The following is a 13,865-nucleotide window of genomic DNA, read 5'->3' on the forward strand; positions in this document are numbered from 1 at the left end:
GGGGGGGGTCGGAATAATACTTATTAGTGGTGTTTTGTATTATTCCTCAGAGCTCTGAGTATGACCCATACTCAAAGTAAGTTCTCCATCTGCTGAGAGAGAGAGAGAGAGAGAGAGAGAGAGAGAGAGAGAGAGAGAGAGAGAAAGAGAGAATTTCTCCACCCACAATGAGGTCACTCTTTGAATGCCTTGTCCAAGAGCTCTAGCCCAGAAACCCTGTCTTCTCTCTGTCTTCAGGTACTTTCATATGACACTGAAAGGTGCCAGGAAATCTTTTCATTCTCTCCCAATACAGGCCTTGGGGAAGCTCAAGTATTTTCCATGCTGACATATCCTACAACCAGGAGTAAGACAGTTCATCTAGCCCCAGGTCTGGTGTGGCTCACTCCATGAAGGCATGGGAGGTAGAGAGGTGCCCATGACGTCATTAAGCCTCTTGGCAGTGACAGGGCTCTTCTGATGGTTCCTGTCATTTACTTCAGGGCAGTAGCTATGGGGCCAGGATGATATCAGCCCAACTCTCACCTAAGATTTCAAAATAGCTTTTCTCTTTTGTGTCTACACACCACACACACACACACACACACACACAGAGAGAGAGAGAGAGAGAGAGAGAGAGAGAGAGAGAGAGAGAGATCCCTTGAAAATAGAGAACTATAATAGAGGATCTGTAAATTTTATGTAGTTTTCTTCCATAAATGGTGGGTAATACATCCTAACAGACATATTTTTATCAAGTTGTAGGGGGTTGGAGAGGTAGCTCAGTGGTGAAGAGCACTAGTTGCTCTTCTAGAGGACCTGGGTTCAATTCCTGCCACCCAAGTAGTAGCTCACAGCCTTTTGTAACTCCAGTTTCAGAAGATCCAACCCTCTTCTAGCCTTCTCAGCACCAGGCATGCAAGTTGTGCACAGACAATATGGAAGCCAAACACCCATACACAGAAAATAAGAGTAAATACATCTTTAAAAAAAAAAAGTCTAAAGAAGAGCACATTGTAATGATCTTTTTAATTGAATAATGTCAGCCCAGTGCCCTATATCTGTTATATTTCTCTTTGCTGTGACAAAATACCAGACAGAAGCTACTCAAGAGAGATGTTTATTTGGGTTCACTGTTCAGGGATCAATAGCAGAGATGCATGGCAGTGAAAGCTTGCAGCTTGGCTTGTTGTTACATCTGAGCAGACAGGAAAGTGAGACAGGTCCGAAAGTGGGTGCTGAACTATATAGCCCTCAATGCCTGTCCTGATTGGCTTATACGTGCCAGTGTTATCTCGTGTTGTAAAGGCCCCAGAACCTACTACAATAGCACCATTGGCTCGAGAGCACGTGTTCAAATGCGGAGGCCTATGGAATGCATCTCACTGTGAAACTGTAACACTCCCTATGGAAACATGTTAATTAGAAGGAACAAGAAAGTCATTGTCTAGTGGAGGAACCTGGCTGACTTCCAGGAGTAGTCAAGCCAATGTGGTCTCTAATGGGCAGGTGGAAAATGTGTATCACGTGATTGGCTGGAACGAGGGCAAATCTCTGCAGCTTCTAACATTTCAAACCAACCAGGGATACACCACACAAGCCAAAGCAGCAGAAAACAGGCTGGACTGAGGGTCGGTCCACAGAGGAACTGCCAAACAGTCTCCAAAGAGTCAAGTGATGGAAACAAAACAGTTGCGAGTGCCAAGTGGTGGTAACACACGACTTTAATCCTGGCACTTGGGAGGCAGAAGTAGGCATATTTCTGTGAGTTCGAGGCCAGCCTGATCTACAGAGAGTGTTCCAGGACAGCCAGGACTGTTACACAGAGAAACCCTGTCTTTAAAAAAATGAAAAAAAAAAAAAGAAAGGAATGAAAAAAAACAAAACAAAAACCAATCAAACAAACAAACAAACAAAAAACACCTGATGAGCAATCCCATATAATTGTATAAAAGAAGCATTCCAGAAACCTTGGAGGATGATGTGTGTGTGTGTGTGTGTGTGTGTGTGTGTGTACACATTCAGGCATACACCTGTTCGGGTGCATGTGTCTGCCAGAGGTTGAAGTCAGGATGTCTTTCTCAGTTGCCTCTCTTCCTTGTGAAATAGGGTGTGTAGCTGAGCCTGATTCCCCATTTCAGCTAGAAGCATTGGCCAATGAGCTCCAGGAACTCCCTGGATCTTCCTGTCTCTATCCTCCGCCCCCCCCCCCGCCACAATCATTCTCCACTGTTTACATAGGTGCCAAGGAACCAAACTTAGGTCCTCATACTTGGACAGTGAGCCCTTTATTGAGCCATCTACCAAGCCCCAACTCCCATTCACTGTTTAGGGACGATGGGGTGTCATATTGATAATTAACTTTCATGCAATTAAAAAGCACCCCAAAATATTCTATATATGGTACTTTAAAAAAGATTTATGTATGTATATATATGTGTGTATACACACACACACACACATATGACTACATGTCAGAGAGGACATCAGATCTCATTATAGATTGTTGTGAGACGCCACGTGGTTTACTGGGAATTGAACTCTGGACCTCTGGAAGAGCAGCCAGTGCTCTTAATTATTGAGCCATCTCTCTGTCCCCTATATCATACTTTCAAGTACATGTTATTGTTTTGTAATTTTGAAAATGCTTTAAAATAAAGATGTGTTTTATATATGTGTGTGTGTAATATATATATATATATATATATATATATATATATATATAATGTATATATAGTGGAGAGGGATAGTAATATACATTTATCTTTGTTTGTTTTATCTAATATATACCAGAACTCTTTATAAATAAGAAAAATGTGAGCGTATGGCAAAAAAACCTCCATAATTTCTGATACTGACTGAACACGCTACAAAGGGAGCCTGCAGTGTGCAGCTGCTTCTTTTAACAACACAAGAGAGAGAAGCGGCTGCCATCTCTGCCCCTACTGACACTGCTTTTGATCCTCTCTGGCTGCAGGTCAACATCAACACCCAGGAACTTTGGGAGGAGATGCTCGGCTTGAAAGGACTGACTGGTGATTCTAACTGAAACCGCTTCCCCTAAGCCATTCTTTTCAATGCATGTGAAGAAGGGGCTACCATGGGTGGTACTGTCGTAAGCCTGGGTCTCAGTCTCTAGTGCTGCATTAGCCAGGGATGGTGGCATCTGTCTGTAACCCCAGCGTTTGGGAGCTGGAGCCAAACTGACCAGAGTTCAAGGTTCACACGGCAAGTCCGAGGCTAGCTTGGGCTACCGTGACTCTGTTTCAAAATATACAAACAGAAAAGGAACCAGCTGACTTCTTTGTGTCTGTGTGCACAGTGCCTTCTCTGTGTTTTCACTTTCCAGTTTGGTTACCTGCATAGTCCTACGGAAAATTCCCAAAAGTATAAGTTCATCATTTTAAAATTATGCAGCATTCTGAGAAGTGCTGAAGTCTCTTGCCCTCCCAAAGTTGTACCCATCACTTGCTCATTATTCCCTTAGCAACCAGTTATCAAACTGGCTGTCTCAATCCTTAAAAGGCTTGTATCAGCTCCGGTGCCATCCAACTTCTATTGCCCACTGGTGTCTTGAAGCAGAGCCTCTGAGAATACCAGGTACATCAGTAAAACTCAGCTCAGTGAACGAGTCAGTACTGTCAGGTACCAGGGTTCTCTTGGTTTAGAGCTGACTGCTGTACTCAGTTGGATGACCAGGCACAGAGAATCTTAATGATCTGATGTACAAAAGGAAAATGTTTTTTGAAGGGAAAAATGGGCTTTCCTGGAACTCCCAGGATGGAGATTGGGACATCACAGAGAACTGGAACCAACCAGGGACTGCACAATCATTGTCCACGGCTATTTGTCCACAGCTATCTTCTTTATGTCAGTTACCACTGCTGGGTAAACCCTTTACCCAGGCCATAGTGGCTTAAACACGGGCTACCTTCCACTATCTAAGTTCTTGGATGGAGTGCAGTCCAGCTGGGTGCCCCTGGCCCCGGATGCTTTACCAAGGCTGTTTCTGTGTCACGGATAGATTTTCGCTTTGGGGCAGACTTGCTTCCAAGCTCTTTTTATATGTCTGTTGGTGGATCGAGCTCACTCAGTGGTGGCCAGCAGGGTTCACGTCCTCACTGGCCGTTGGCCAGAGACGTAATTTCTTGCCATTGGTTTCTGTGTGAGGCTTGCTCACATCATGGTAACTTGCTTGCTCCAGACTGGACACGGAGAGACCACCACTGTGAGTCAGTCTTTGTTAACTCAGAAGTCAGATCCATACTCTTTTGTGCTTATTAGAAGCCCATCATGAAAACCAGCCCACTCCCAAGGGCTGGGGCTGACATGATGGTGCGTGTACCAGGAGGCTGGAGTTTTGGAACTGACCATGCTCTCCTGCCCACGGCTCCTTCCTCTTCCCCAGGCAGCTCTGCATCCGGTTACCCTCCTCTATCTACATATCTCCATGACTCTTCAGCATTCAAGAGCGCTCCCTTGAAAATTCCACATCTTTACAACCTCTTCCTTCACCGTTTCTTGCGATGTGTCCTGAATTGAAATAGCTTTCCAGAGCACGTCCTAGGTTTTCCTCATGTTTCTACATTCTTCTACTCTATGGACAATTACAGTTCTCATTCCAAGGCTCACCTCAAAAGTAGCCTATCCATGTGAAATCTTTCCTGAACTCCACTTTTCTCTTCATGGAAGCCCTCTAAGGCTCTGATAAGCTCCCCACCATATTTCTAGTTTGGCATACCCTGTCTGTCACCTCAGACTCTAATACAACAGTACTAACTTTTTCATCTGGCATCTATAGTAGACTTGCACAAGCCTCGGGCCAAATGGATACCAAATAATACTAGTCCTGTTGATCCAGTGTGCATGTATCTGTGTGTGTCTGTGTGTGTCTGTGTGTCTCTTTGTGTGAATGTTGGCATACCCTCCAGTCAGAGGGATTATGAGCGCTTTTGATGGTGTCAAGGGTTAGCACTTGTACCCATGTGTCTGGTTTGGGAAGGTAAATTCAGCTCCAGGGTGAAACGAACTATTACATTTTTACCTATGTTGAAAGGTAATTAATAATTACCTATCAAGTAATTATTTTTTGGAGACTCTGCTATGTGCCAGCTGCCCTGATTGGTGCTCATATGAGCATGGCTAATATTTCCTGAGCACTGACTATGCCAAGCCTCCTTTCAGTAGTTCAAGAGTAGAAAGCTCTTCTAAGACCTCTTCCTGGACAGATTAGAGGAATGAACACACACACATTCACACAAACACACACACACACACTCACACAAACACACACACAGACACACACACACAAACACACACACAGACACACACACTCACACAAACACACACACACTCACACAAACACACACAGACACACACTCACACAAACACACACACACAAATACCCCTCCTCTACAATGTAACCACCATAGGCTGCTTCCCTCTGACTGCAAAGGCTAGATCCTGCATAGTTCCCTCTGGGTGCAAAGGCTAGATCCTGCATGGTTCTGGTCCAAATGAGTTGACTCAGTCTGCGCAGCCTCCAATCACAATGGGGGGAAGAGAGATCCAGCAAATCCAGCTCCAATACCCACTAGAATGGGCAGCATGAAACAAACCCAAGTTTCCCTCTAATAGTCTCCTGGGTTCACCGCTTAGGAGAAAGATGTTGACTTTACAAGTAAATGAAATTCTGCTATACCCAAAGCAAGTGGCTTTAAAATTTCTATTTTAAAAATGTATGTGTATGAGTGTTTTGACTGTATGTATGTCAGAGCACCATGTATATGCAGTGTGCATCAAGACTAGAAGAAGGTGCCCAAGCTCCTGGAACTGGAGTTACAGGCAGTTGTTAGCTGCTGTGTATGTACTGGGATCAGAACCTGGGTCTCTATGGGAGCGGCAAGTGTTCTTGACCACTGTGCCATCAGAGAGGCATGAGAGCAAGTGGCTTTTAATTCATCAGGAGAAAAGCCACATTTGTTATCAGTGGGTAAGAGCCACCCGGAGGCTCCTGGTCATCTATACTGACCTATGTTTGGAGCAGTCTGTGTTCCCTTCAGATATTCGCCGAGTAACACTCTGCACCAGGCCTGATCCCCGAAAGATAAAGGGATCACCTTAAAAACATGCTGCTTCAGGCTGAGGACCTCTCGGGGCTGGAGGGAGGACTCAGTGGTTTAGAACATTTGCTGCTCTTGCAGAGGACCTGAGTTCAGTTCCTGGCACCCACAAGGTGGTGCCCAACTGCCTGAAACTCTGCTTTCAGGAGATCCCACGGCCTCTTCTGATCACAGCTCCTGCACACATGTGGCCATATCCACATACTCAGGTTCACCCACATACACCTTACTGGTTACACCGAAGTAACCTTACTGGTTACACATACACATAACCACATACTCATAACTCTAACTAAAGGTCCTGAATTCAAATCCCAGCAACCACATGATGGCTCACAACCACCCGTAATGAGATCTGATGCCCTCTTCTGGTGTGTCTGAATACAGCTACAGTGTATGTATGTATAATAATAACTCTTTTTTTATATAGTTTTTAAAGATTTATTTATTATTATAAATGAGTACACTGTAGCTGTCTTCAGACCACCAGAAGAGGGCGTCAGATTTCATTACGGGTGGTTGTAGGCCACCATGTGGTTGCTAGGATTTGAACTCATGACCTTCGGAAGAGCAGTCGGTGCTCTTACCCACTGAACCATCTCACCAGCCCCCAATAATAACTCTTTAAAAAAAAAAACATGCTGCTTCTTCTTCCACCTGTACTCACTTCAGCTCTTCCTTCCACCCCACCCTGACTCTCCTTTTAGACAGGCTCTCATGTAAAACAAACTCACTTGGTAGTTGAGGATGGTCTTGAACACCCGATCTTCCTGCCTCCGCCTCCCAAGGGTTGAGATTACAGTTGTGAGCCACCATATCCACCTACTTCACTATTCTTCAGATCCAAATTTCCGTGTTGGAATGAGGGATGGTTATGTTTCACGTTCAGTAATCCACTAGGCTCACACCTAGCCCACAAGCGCATCCATTGCAGGGGGGCAGAGGAATGAGAGCAGACTGTCATCATGGATGTGGCTGATGAAGACTGATGAACATTGTCCTTCCTCACCTCTGGCAGTTGTGGATGTCTACCAGGGCTGGTGTGGACCCTGCAAACCTGTGGTTAGTCTCTTCCAGAAGATGAGGATGGAGGTTGGCTTGGACCTTCTCCACTTTGCTTTGGTAAGATTCCCTCTCAGCAAAAAGTCACACAACAGTGTAAACACATGAACCACAGAAGACGCCAGGCCCAGGATGCACAAACTGCCTTTCAGATAGAAAGGCACCAGCTGCCACTGTGTTCCATAGTGCCGCTAGACATAAAGGCGCCAGCCTTACCACCAAACTGTATGCAAACACGTCACTCAGATGCATGTGCATATCCATCTTGGTTAGTGAGCACGGTTAGCCGAAATGTTACTTCCAGAACCCAGTGTTTCAAGACTTCCATCTTCTAGGTGATAAAGGGGATCTTTGAGCAAATGTTTGCTTAAAGTATAGAAATAGGAAATCCATAGAGATGTGAAAGAGACCCCACCAACACCCTGCACACCGATGGATGATGAGGTTCATAGACACTAAAGACAACAGGAGCCAACAGGGCTTATGCTAATCTCTCAAGAGGTCAGACTCCAAGGATCAGAGATAAGGAAGGGGATGTCTGAGGATCCTCGGGCACAACTACAGAAGGCTCTCAGATGGTGGGGTTCCTTGGACCAGTTGAGTAGCTGAGGAGCCGGAGCAGCTCATTGCCTTCTCCCTTGACTCTCCAAGGCAATGCTGCTGGCACAGCTGTCACCAATGGGTCGACCAGACAGCGAGCTGGGCTTCATTTGGGAGGTGCATCATGAGGGAGGGCGTGGCACTGCTGTGACCCTGCCCTAGCTGCTCCTAGGGTGCCCACTGATAGCTTGCTCTCTTCAGGGCGTGGCACTGCTGTGACCCTGCCCTAGCTGCTCCTAGGGTGCCCACTGATAGCTTGCTCTCTTCAGGCAGAGGCAGACCGCCTTGATGTCCTGGAAAAGTACCGAGGGAAGTGCGAGCCAACCTTTCTGTTTTATGCAGTAAGTATCTTCAAGGACACAGAGCTGTTCGTTGACTGATGATCACTGGTGTTCAGACAGATGTATCTGGTCTCAGGAGCCACCCTGAGGCCAGCCACCATGCTAAGGGGTGATGTTGTCCCTGACACACCCTCTAGACTGATTCACTCCATTCGTGAAGTGGTCATGTACAGGTGTGCTCATTCCTGCCTGCAGGCCCTGTCCCACAGGACAGGAAAGACTCCGCTCTGTGGTAGCCACTGGTGGCTGGATGGCCCTCCTAGGTGACCGTGCATGGCAAAGGACACACATATCCTAGGATGCGCATGTTTGACTTGGCTGATGGGCATTGTAGATTGTAGCTTTACTCTTAGAGCATGGTTGTGAGATTTCTTTTCTCTGCCAAGGGGAACATTTAGGGGAAATGAATTCATTATATAGAGAGAAGCTGTGTGTTTGCCTTGATAATCACAGTGTGAAATGAGAGAAAAGCAAGGGAGCCCCCTGGGAACCAGAGGGTTCTGTGGTGACAGGTGACTTGGATGTCTTTGGATGTGCCATCCATGACCAGCTCCTGTTCCTTAGTGCCCACGGTTGCATTCCTGGGTTCCCAGGTTGAGGCTGCTTGCCAGACCCAGGCAGCAACTGGTGAATATGCTGATCGAGACTCAGCCCTGTCCACTCATGGTAGTCAGGGAAACCAGGGTCTGCTCTTCCAGGACCCTTGACAGCCAGATCTCAGTCTCAGCACCATGGGTGTCACATATTAGAAGCTTATTTTAATGATTTGCTGGATTTCTCCTCCTTCTTCTTTTTTTGATTTTTCGAGACAGGGTTTCTCTGTGTAGCCCTGGCTGTCCTGGAACTCACTCTGTAGACCAGGCTGGCCTCAAACTCAGAAATCCACCCGCCTCTGCCTCCCAAGTGCTGGGATTAAAGGCTTGTGCCACCACTGCCTGGCTCGCTGGATTTCTATTTACCTTGTGTGTGTGTGTGTGTGTGTGTGTGTGTGTGTGTGTGCGCGCACGCACACTACAGTACTCATGCACAGATCAGATGACAGCTGGTTCTCCTCCTACCACGTGGGGCCTGGGAATTGGGCTCAGATCATCATCCCTGGTGAGAGGCATCTTTACCTGCTGAGTCATCTTGCCAGCCCCACATTAAAAACGGGGGCTAAAATGTCACTTGAGCTTTATCTTTTAGGAGGGAGAGCCAGCTTCTGTGGTGGCTATATGGCTGTGGTTGGCAGGAGAAAGAACGTTGGGTGGTAAGGAGATGGCCATTTTCGTCCAGCCACGCTGGCCCTCAGTGCCGTCACAGAGCACAGTCGTTATCAAAGTCATTTGATTGCTTAGGCCAATGGTGGTTAAAACTAAGGGTAGCGGTTATATTCTCTGCCTCACCCTGAGTACTTGGTATAGTAAGAGCTCAACAGTTGGGCAGTGGTGGCCCACGCTTTTTTTTTTTTTTTTTTTTTTTTGGTTTTTTGAGACAAGGTTTCTCTGTGTAGCCCTGGCTGTCCTGGAACTCACTCTGTAGACCAGGCTGGCCTCGAACTCAGAAATCTGCCCGCCTCTGCCTCCCAAGTGCTGGGATTAAAGGCGCGCGCCAACACCGCCCGGCACTTGGGAGGCAGAGGCAGGCGGATTTCTGAGATCGAGGCCAGCCTGGTCTACATAGTGAGTTCCAGGACAGTCAGGGCTATGCAGAGAAACCCTATCTCGAAAAAAACAAAAACAAAAACAAAAACAAAAAAAAAAAAAAGGAAAGAAAAAAAAAAGAGCTCAACAAATATTTGTTAATAAGCCACATACAAGTCACATTTAGCCACACAATCTTCTGTGGGCCGCTCCTTCCTGAGCTAACTCCTGGCTACCCTGGAGGAAGCTTTGACAAGAGGGATGTCGGGGAGAAGGTGGAGATCAGAGAGAAATTGTTTGAAGAGCTAAAAGAGCCAAATTGAGGGCCTCACGGTGAGATGGGCCTCAGGAGCGGGCAGCAGAGGTGAGGGTGGAGGATGTGAGCCTCGAGCTGATGAACCTCGATCTTAGGCTCAGCCTCCTGAAAGCGATGAGCAGCTGTTAGGAGGATCTCACGTTGCCTGTCACATTCCAGAGAGGAGAACTGGTGGCTGTGGTGAAGGGAGCCAACCCCACCCTGCTTCGGAAGACCATCTTACAGCAGCTGGAGGTCGAAAAGAAGGTCCTGGCTGAAGGCCGGGAATGGAAGGTGGTAAGTGGAGGTCACTTGTCCAACTGGCTCACAAGAGCCCCTACCCGTGCGTTCCTGGGCCTTTTCCTCACCCAGGGTCTTGGGAGGATGCACAGTTAGAAGTCTCTCATGAGTGATCCTCTTTCTTCTCCAGAGTCCCTGGAACACCTTTCATCCATTTCTCTTTCAGTCACAACTAAACTCTTAGTAAGGACTTCAGGAACAGAGAAGAATTGACAGAATTGAGGAGTGACTTCGTCAGCCATTTGGTCCCATAACAAAATACTTGAGGTCATTGGTTTGTTTGTTTGTTTTTTAAGATGGAAAGGTTCATTTTGGCTCACACCTTAGGCTTCAGTCCATGGCCAGTTAGGTCTGCTGATTTTGTTGGTCCCGGGGGTGGGGTGCTGGAAAGAGTAATCTCTTCTCCAATCACCTTCAAGTTCGCCCCCCCCCCCCAGTGACCTTATGGCCCCATCTCTTTAGGTTCCACCATCTTGCCAGGCTGAGTTGAAGACATGGGCTTTCAGAGGGGGGGCAGAAACACCACATGAAAACCCACAGACTCAACCAACCTGGGCTCCTAGGGGTTCACAAAGACAGAACCAACAATCAGGGAGCCTGCATGGGATTGTCCTGGCCTTCCCGTGGGACTCCTAACGGTGGGAGCGGGGGCTGTCTCTGACTCTCTTGCCTGCTTTAGAGACCCTTTCCTCCTTTTGGGTTGGCCAGTCTAGCCTCGAAACGAGCAGAAAGGGGAGGGGCCTAGTCTTAACTGTAACTTGCTATGCCTTGCTTGGTTGCAATCCGTGGGAGGCCTGTCCTTTTCTGAAGAGAAACAGGGGAGTGCATGAGACGTGGGGTGGGGGGGGGGTTGGGGAGAGGAAAGAGGGGCAACAGTGGTTGGGATGCAAAAAAGAAAGAAAAGGAATGTACTTATAAAAATAAATCAATACATGATTTTAAAAAAGGCATGGGCTTTTGGGAAAAACCTAAAATACAGCAAATTATAGGAGGGTCCTCCCCCAGCCTCATGGTGAAGTCTCTCCCAGTTACGCACACACTCAGATTCTTGGAAGCTTTTAGGCCATTTCCTTAATGTAGGAATTTAGCTCTTTGATTACCATGGCAGACTGGATCAACATAACTCATGGCTTTGAGGAACTATGTCCACAGTAACACAGACTGCACCATCCTCACAGCTAGCTGGCAGTCTTTTAAAAATCCACACGTCAATAGGCATAGGGAGGCATTTCCAGGCACTCCGTGCATCTGCGGAGAATCCAGCACCCTGTCCTTGGGGTTCACTGTCCACATTTTCACACTAAGTCCCAAAGAGCACAGCCCCTTTTCTAGAACATACAGAATCAAGTCATACTTCCATGTTTCTAAGGATACTGGCCATATCTCCCCAAGAAGGAAAACCATAGGCTCACACTGCCATGGAAGATGGTCTGTCCCTTGACTTCTCTGGACTGGGTGGCTCATCCCTTGAATGATCTACATCTTCATTTGAAGGCTTCTAGCAGAATATTGGCTTCCAGGCAGCTAGGATAAGGGTCTTAAAGCCCGCACCCATGGTGACACACCTAGTCCAACAAGGCTACACCTCCTAATAGTGCCACCCCCTGGGCCCAGCACATACAAACCATCACACCAACTGCTCATTCTTTTTCTTTTTTGGTTTTTCAAGACAGGGTTTTTCTGTCCTGGAACTGACTCTGTAGACCAGGCTGGCCTCGAGCTCAGATATCCACCTGCCTCTGCCTCCCAAGTGCTGGGATTAAAGGCGTGCACCACCACTGCCTGGTGCAACTGCCCATTCTTTATCATTCCTTAGCCTCTACTTGCCCTTGGTTAAGAGGCAGACTCTAAAGAGAATCTCCCCCTCAGTCCCCCTCCAGTACTAAAAAGGCCCTTTTGCCCAAACCCAGATGACCTGTCCTTGTCCCCAAGGCTTATTGCACTCCATGTTTTGAACCTCTGTACTTTGAGGCTGTTTTCTGAAGATGCTGAAAGTCTTCCCAATAATCTGCATTGGCTGAGTCCTTTCCCTCCATGACTGATTTGTCCTAGATTACTGATGAGGATCTTTTGGGTGCAGTCAAGTGGCCTCTCTGCAGAAAGGATGGTGGCGAAGATGGGGACATAGGTGAGTGCAGACCTGATGAGCAAGGTGAATTCCAACTTGATGTGCATTTTAAGCAATCCAGTTGCCAGGCTATTGGGCCATCTTGGTTCTGGGAAGCTAGCCATGAGCATTTTGCCTTCAATTACTTAGCTTCAAACAAATGGTATCAGATCTCCCGTTGCCCATTAGTGACATCATGGGTATACTTGACAGCCATCTGATGATACTCAAATATGACTTTGGTGGCAGTCACTGGACATCAGGAAATGATCCTTCTAGAAACTTCAGTAATAATGCAGAAGAGGAGCAATGAATTGTGAGCTGGAGAATTCAAGTTTCCCTTACTATCTCCCTCTAAAACACCAGAAGCTCTTCCCTTCACACCCTCACTTCCTCTTCTCACAGCCCTACCCCCATCTCCCTCATTCCCTAGCTACTATCAGCCATAAGTCTCAGAGGCACTGTGCTATGTCCCTTCCTGAGCCTTCCTATGAGAAGAGTGGCCTGGCTGCATTTGAGGACCAGAGAGTTAGACAGGCTGCCGCTGGGCAGATGTCTTGGCATAACAGCCAAGATGCCAGGGAACCAGGACTGGATACAACTTGTAGAGGGAAGCTTAAGATACATGGCTGCTTCTCATGGGTGCACAGTGAGGACCACTAGGATCAGAATCTGACAGGCATGGCTTAGGAAAGCCAGGAAACCGTGAAAAGACCATCTGTGATTTGGCTCTCACAGAAAATAGCCTCTCTACACTATCACCTCTTCTCTCCTCTGTTCTATCCTCCACTGTCAAGTCTCTGACCCAGAACACCACATGAAATCCTTTCCCGCCCTCAGCCTCTTCTGCCTCTTAGCGAAGATTCATGAACTTTGTCCATGTCTTGGGGCCACCCCTCACCTCCACTGACCTGCTGTGGCCTAGCCCTGAACCCATTGTTCCTCAAAGGGTACTCCTGAGAGGCCATCCCTGCTGCCAAAGGCCACAGTCTCCTTTTTTTGTTTGTTTGTTTGTTTGTTTGTTTTTCGAGACAGGGTTTCTCTGTGCAGCCCTGGCTGTCCTAGAACTCACTCTGTAGACCAGGCTGGCCTCGAACTCAGAAATCTGCCTGCCTCTGCCTCCCAAGTGCTGGGATTAAAAGCATGTGCCACCACAGCCCGGCTGTTTGTTTATTTTTTAAGATTTATTTATTTTATGTATGTGAGTACACTGTTGTTCTCTCAGACACACCAGAAGAGGGCACCAGATCCCATTACAGATGGTTGTGAGCCACCATGTGGTTGCTGGGACTTGAACTCAGGAACTCTGGAAAAGTAGTCAGTGCTCTTAATTGTTGAACCAGCTCTTCAGCCCTGGCCACACTCTCTTGAATGAGAAAAGGTTGATATTCCTTGTGCCTATGTGCCTTCCCTTTCAACTCCTCCTTACCTCTCTGC

At 47.2% G+C, this 13,865-nt stretch overlaps 1 protein-coding gene across 3 annotated transcripts in view; it reads left to right on the forward strand.

Moving 5' to 3' along the window:
- Nme9 (NME/NM23 family member 9) overlaps positions 1-13,865 on the forward strand; it is a 24,915-nt gene that overhangs the window by 1,382 nt on the left and 9,668 nt on the right. Inside the window, exons 3-8 of one of the 3 annotated variants that reach the window (XM_031345787.1) lie at positions 296-370; positions 2,957-3,014; positions 7,120-7,223; positions 8,033-8,104; positions 10,202-10,318; positions 12,374-12,449. In XM_031345787.1, the coding sequence (XP_031201647.1) occupies positions 2,990-3,014; positions 7,120-7,223; positions 8,033-8,104; positions 10,202-10,318; positions 12,374-12,449 (394 nt within the window). In that variant the 5' untranslated portion in view covers positions 296-370; positions 2,957-2,989. The remainder of the gene's footprint in view (positions 1-295; positions 371-2,956; positions 3,015-7,119; positions 7,224-8,032; positions 8,105-10,201; positions 10,319-12,373; positions 12,450-13,865) is intronic. The other 2 variants (XM_031345784.1, XM_031345785.1) reach the window with 2 other exon arrangements.

This window comes from Mastomys coucha, unplaced genomic scaffold (assembly GCF_008632895.1).
Source record: "Mastomys coucha isolate ucsf_1 unplaced genomic scaffold, UCSF_Mcou_1 pScaffold23, whole genome shotgun sequence".
Taxonomy (NCBI): Eukaryota; Metazoa; Chordata; class Mammalia; order Rodentia; family Muridae; genus Mastomys; species Mastomys coucha.